This window comes from Citrus sinensis, chromosome 4, assembly GCF_022201045.2.
Source record: "Citrus sinensis cultivar Valencia sweet orange chromosome 4, DVS_A1.0, whole genome shotgun sequence".
NCBI lineage: Eukaryota > Viridiplantae > Streptophyta > Magnoliopsida > Sapindales > Rutaceae > Citrus > Citrus sinensis.
The window spans coordinates 24,891,507-24,897,554 of record NC_068559.1 but is presented as its reverse complement, the minus strand read 5'-3'; the positions used below and the strand labels follow the sequence as shown (position 1 = coordinate 24,897,554).

The following is a 6,048-nucleotide window of genomic DNA, read 5'->3' as shown; positions in this document are numbered from 1 at the left end:
TACTTCTAATCAAGCTCTTTATTTTATCATAATTGCAGCTTGCTTGCATTGCTTTTTAAATAATTGCACTTGTTTGTTTTGGGTTTGAATTTGATTTAAATATTTACATGTACGCTTATCCATATGAATTATGAAGTGTATTTTGAAATAGTTTTATACATAAAACTTCTAAGTTCTAATAATTGCACTTGAATATATTTTTAATGGAAAGGTAAGCGTGAGGGGGAAACTATTTAAAATAAATAAATAAATAATTTTTTTTACATAAAATAACTTTCAAATTTTCTTTCCAAATAGTTTCAAATATCCTTGTAGAAGAGTTCTTTTTTATTTTTTTCCCCTCCCTAAAATTATTAGGAATTTTTTAAAAAAAAAACATGGTACGGATAAAATGAAGACCCAAAAATTATACAATGTAAGTTCAAATCTCAAGCCTCTTATTTAATAGATTTTTTTTCATTATATTTTAATAACTGAGTCAACTAACATCTACAATATAATAATTTAATTGACCAACACCAACTCGACAATAATAATTAAAAAAAAAAACACATCTTGTATTTCTCATATTCTCTAAAGGTGGAACATTAATCGTCTAATACATAATTAATATAATCTACGTGCGATAATAAAATTGCAATAATTTTTTAATCATAATATAATCTAGATTTCTACATTCATGAATTATTGGAGAAAAAACGTAGTCCGCCCAATTGGGAGGGGAGAAGTGTGTGTGCTAGAACTCCAATAGGGCATATGTTACCAATGGGTTATAAGCCCATTGAGTGAAGTTAAAACTAAAATATGGATATCTAATGATTATCTCAATGAAATAATCACATAATTTATTCAAAATAAAATAGAGGTATTATATAATAAACATGATCACATGCTTGCAATCGTGTAATTTATAAGAATGCTTAATAAGCTCGCATTTAAAAAGCTATGTTGTAGACAAATAACTCCCCTACTAAATGCTTTATATTGCATTAACCGAAACTCATTGTATAAATAGAAAATTAGTGTTTTTAATTCATTAAAAATTTACTTTTAAATCAGATAAAGTTTTTTAAAAAATCAGATAAGACAACTTTAGATAATTTAAATGAATTCACAAATAAATTTTTAATAGTTTTCTCATTTGGATGATTCATGTTATGTAAAAGATAAATACATTTAGAATACAGATGAAGGCCCTTGAATTTATCACTTGTGGCTGGTATGACTCGCGCGATCTTAAGAGTCGAGCCATAACCATGACTCCAAAATATCCCAATTCATCAGAAAAAAAAAATGGAAAAATGAGGGGGGAGAAAAAAATGTCCCATACAACGTCCACAGTAGACAACAGGCCGCAGATCAGCCGGCCCATGTTTACTCGCTCCAGTTATGTCTCGTTTCTACTGCTGCATCTTCCACCCTACATTCTTGAACACACCCAGTTTATGCTGATATAATTGGGGTGTGCTCAGTGAGTCAAGAATTTCACGAAGGAAGTTACGAACCTCACTAATAACCAAACCACATACATCTACACCCCTTCCTTCTAGAGGTTTCTTCACGTGTGTCTGGGGTGGCAAAACGAATAAATGAATTAAATTCGTATTGAATCGTAAATAAATTGGGTCAAAACTATACGGATTCGAATTCGATTCATTTATTAAACGAATTGAAATTTCAAGATTCGAATTCAATTTATTTATTAAACGAATATTTAATTTGATTCGTTTAATTCGCTTAGTAAAATTAATAAATGAATCGAATCTAAATTCGTTTATTATTCATTTATCATATTACGAATTCATAACAAATCGAATCAAATCAAAATTCGTTTACAATTCATTTTAAAAAATATAATTAATAAACAAAATTAAACAAAATTAAATATAAAAAAAGTCACAAATTTAACATCCTACAATAAAATACAAATAACCAAAATCATATTCTCGAATTAAATATATAGTCATCTAAATTACAATATTAACATTCAAATTTAAAAAAAAATTCAAATAAATTTAAGGACAAAAAATAATAAGTTAATTAAATGAATATTAAACAAATTGACATGTATTCAATTCGTTTATAACCTATTCATTAAACGAATCATAAATAAATAAACGAATTAATATCTTCAAACCCGAATTTAATTTATTTAATTAACAAATTAAATCGAATTCACTCATTTATTAAACACATTATTTTTTTCTAATTCAAACCCATTTAATTCACATCCAATCAAATAAACAAATCGTGACCCATATTCTCATCCCCTACTGATGTGAAGCGCTCAAAATGACACTATTGCTCATTAGGGAGAGTTTTAGAGGATGCTGAGTGATTGAATGACTGTAATGATTAATAACTAAGATTAACACACGGGCATTGCCAATTAACACACACAATCTCTCAAATCACCATTACCACCAACAGCAAGTTTGAATTGAAATTACAAACATAAAAACGTGTTAAACAAAAGACATTTGAGAGACAAATCTCAAATCACTATCTCTTTCCGCATTTCTTGTTATCCCGCGACGTTTCACAACCATCAGCAGCGCCAGCAGCGTTCTTCTTTTTCTTCCTCCTCAACCTCTCACGCATGAAAGCCTTCTCCAGCTGCTCAACCCTATGAGACAGAGCACTCAACAACCTCGTCTGCATTTCATTCCTCTCAAATAATTGCGCCATCATTTCCATCATTCTCCCATGATCCTCCATCATCCTCTCCAACAGCTCTTTGTTCTTCGAGTTCTCGTCTCTTGCTCCTTCGCCCCCACTCTGTTGCACATTCTCTTCGACCTCTCCTTCGCCCCCGCTCTCTTTCACATTCTCTTCGACCTCTCCAGCTCCAGCTGCATTGTTTTCTTGTTTCGGTGATGAATTCTCATCCTCTTCGGGATTTGCCGAGGAATCGGCTTCACTCTCACTTTGACTTGTTCCTACATTCTCTTCCGGTGCCGGACCATTACTCACCGATGGCATCACATCGTCGCACTCCTCAACAACCTCCCGAGCTTCTCCGTCGTCGTCTTGATTTTCGACAGTCTCTTCGTCTCCGACCTCATTTTGATTTTCAACGGTCTCTTTTTCATCAAATGCGTCAGTTCTTTCACCATTCTCCTCCGTGCACTCCACCTGCGCCGACTGATTCTGCTCGTCAACAGCTTCCACGACATTTTCATCCTCACCGTTCTGATCGTTCCTGCTATTATTGGAAGAAAAGGCGGCATCCAGAAATTCTTGCAACGCAATCGCCTTCTTAATAACCGCCTTTCTGCAATCCCTAACTCCAGAATCAACGCCTCTAACAGAATCCAACCTGAAAAGCAAACTCATCAACATCTCATTCAATTTCAATCTCTCTTGTGAATCCCTCGCAATCAAATCAATATTATCCCCCGTCGAGATCCGCTTCTCGATCTCCTCCACTTCGCCTCTTATCTCCTTGATCTTCTTCACGCTTTTCCTCACCAGGAATGCTCTGAAAACCTTCTGGATCTTCACCGCCGAATTGGGTTCCCTCGACTGCTTCTCCTCCGAGCCGACGTACTGGACCGGAATCTCTCTCACGCTCGGCGCGTAGGAAGAGCGCGGCCGACCGCGAGACGGTATGCTCCGGTAACTTCTCCCGTGGAGCAGATTATCCATCGTATCGTCGGAAAATATTCTTTCTGAAACTGTTTTTTAAGGTTTCTGTAATTGCGTTTACAATAGAAAATGTTAGGGGTTTGTGGGATCATATATAGAAATTGATTTTCCTCTGCTTGAAAGTTCGAGAAGTTTCAGGGCCAGACCCGATAGGAAAGATATTTGAGGGATACATGTTACGTTTTAGGTTCTAGATTACTGGAGATTCTTCTTCCTTAATTTATAGCGCGGGAGTAGGGCCGCGCGGTTAGCATCTTTTGGCTCTTGGATTCCGCGGGGCCGCATCCAACTTCTTTAACTTGCTTCCTTAACTTATCGTTTGACACGTGGATCTCGCTCATCCGACATATGACGACAATACCAGTGCACTTTACCCATTTCCGCTCTCTCCATACTTTACTTTGTGCTATAACGACAAAGTAAATCAACTTTCTCGGGGAGATTATCATAACGGGGGGGAAAAACAAAAGAATAATTGAAGACTGTATATTCCAATGAATTTTAGGGCCTGTTTGATACCATTTCCAAGTCTCTATTTTCGTTTTTGTTTTATAAATACAATTGAAAAACATGTTTGGTGGGCTAAACTCATAAACAAATTATAAAACAAAAAATTTGGATTCAGCTTTCTAGTTGTAAAGTTGAAAACGTCTTTAATGCGTTTTCAAATGAATTACAGTTCACACTCAAGAACAAACTACAGAACAAATCTCGGCTCGTGTTCTCTTCATCAACAGCTCCCAAAGTCCCCGATCTAAACTCTCCGTACTCACTATCACTCTCTTCTTCCTCTTTCTCTAGATCTACAACACATATCTCTCCCTCTAACTCGATCTGCCAGTCCGTTGCTGCTGCTGCTCGATCTCGGCTGTTGCAGCTACTGTCTTCACTTGGTATTTGCTCCAGCTACTTCCAGTTCGTTGCTGCTGTTGCTGCTCTTCCAGTTCGTTGCTGCTGCTGGTAGATCCTGCTGCTGCTGCTCTTCCACTCGCGTGCTGCTGCTGAAATACAAGTGTGCAACCCAAGAGGGGGGGTGAATTGGAATTTTAAAAATTATCCTAACAAATCCACACAACAAGCAATCTAATGTCTTAACAATAATAGAAAACAATAAGTTCAATAATAGCACGATAATTAAAGAGTAAGGGAGAAGAGAAACAAACACACGAATTTTTACGTGGTTCGGCAATCTCCGCCTACGTCCACGCCTCCAAGCGATCCAAGCTCGAGGATTTCACTATCCAAGCCTTTCCAAGGCTTCAACAATTACAATTGACTTTGAGGTGTCAATAAACCTTTACAACAAAGAGATTATCTCCCAATCTCTTCACTCAAGTGTCTCACACACTCAAACTCTTACAAATAAATTGAAGAAATGAAAGATACAATGAAACTCACTCAATAAGTAGATATTCAAAGATGAAGAACAATGAATGATTCAATGATTTGTGTTTTGCAAGTTGTAAGCTCAAGATATCACGTGTGCTTTTTGTTTTTGCTTGTTGGAGAGATTGAAAATGAGTTGGATTTGAGTTTTTATAGTTTGAGCTCGAAAACTAGCCGTTATGCACATTTTGGTCGTAACCGGATTACCGGTTATGGACAACCGGAATTCCGCTTAATGTTACCGTTACAGCTACAAATTTGAATTTCTGAACATCCGGATTTCCGCTTTGTCACATCCGGATTTCCGCTTACGCTCAGTAGCTTACTGCCCAACAACCGGATTTCCGTTTGTCAGGATCCGGAATTCCGCTTTTAATTCGGATAGATTCTGCCTAAAATCCGGACTTTCGTTTGTCATAATCCGGATTTCCGCTTGCTACAGTAACTGCTACAGTGAATAGTTTTCCAAATTTATAGTTTGACCCCAAAACTTTATAAAACTGTAGTGTGGCCCAAAACGTTATGAAAGTTTGCAAAAAGGTCCAATTTCAGAACTTTAGAATAATGCTTTGTCAATCCCACAACTTTATGAAATTATGACTTTGCCCAAACTATGTGAAATTATAGAATGGTCCAAAAATATTTAAATAGTTTCAAATAGGTCCAAATCCGAAATTTAAAATACTATCAAAGATTTTAAAATTACTTTCATTTTAGTCCAAAATGCTTTAATCCCATAACATCATTTTCTTATTATAAAAGCACAATTCATAAATCTTGACTCAATAAATACATGTGGTTTGTTATCATCAAAATCAATATTTATAAACATATAGGCTAACACTCTCCCCCTTTTTGATGATGACAAAGCACATTCAAAACTTTAATCTTGTTATGAAAAAGCTCCCCCTTAATCAATGCAAGTTAAAAAATGATTTGAAAATAGTTTAATAAAAACTCCCCCTGCATACATGCTCCCCCTAGATACATGCATATATTTTCATAACACAAATT

At 35.7% G+C, this 6,048-nt stretch overlaps 1 protein-coding gene across 1 annotated transcript; it reads right to left on the bottom strand.

The window, feature by feature from the left end:
• Positions 1-2,502: 2,502 nt before the first annotated feature.
• LOC107177683 (uncharacterized) lies at positions 2,503-3,648 on the bottom strand. Its single transcript, XM_015531893.1, has one exon. It carries the CDS (start codon positions 3,646-3,648, stop codon positions 2,503-2,505), a length of 1,146 nt encoding a protein of 381 aa, XP_015387379.1.
• Positions 3,649-6,048: the final 2,400 nt, after the last annotated feature.

What these genes read in the sequence shown, in the direction of transcription:
- LOC107177683 (XM_015531893.1), bottom strand. Translation starts at nt 3,648, where the DNA reads ATGGATAATCTGCTCCACGGGAGAAGTTACCGGAGCATACCGTCTCGC.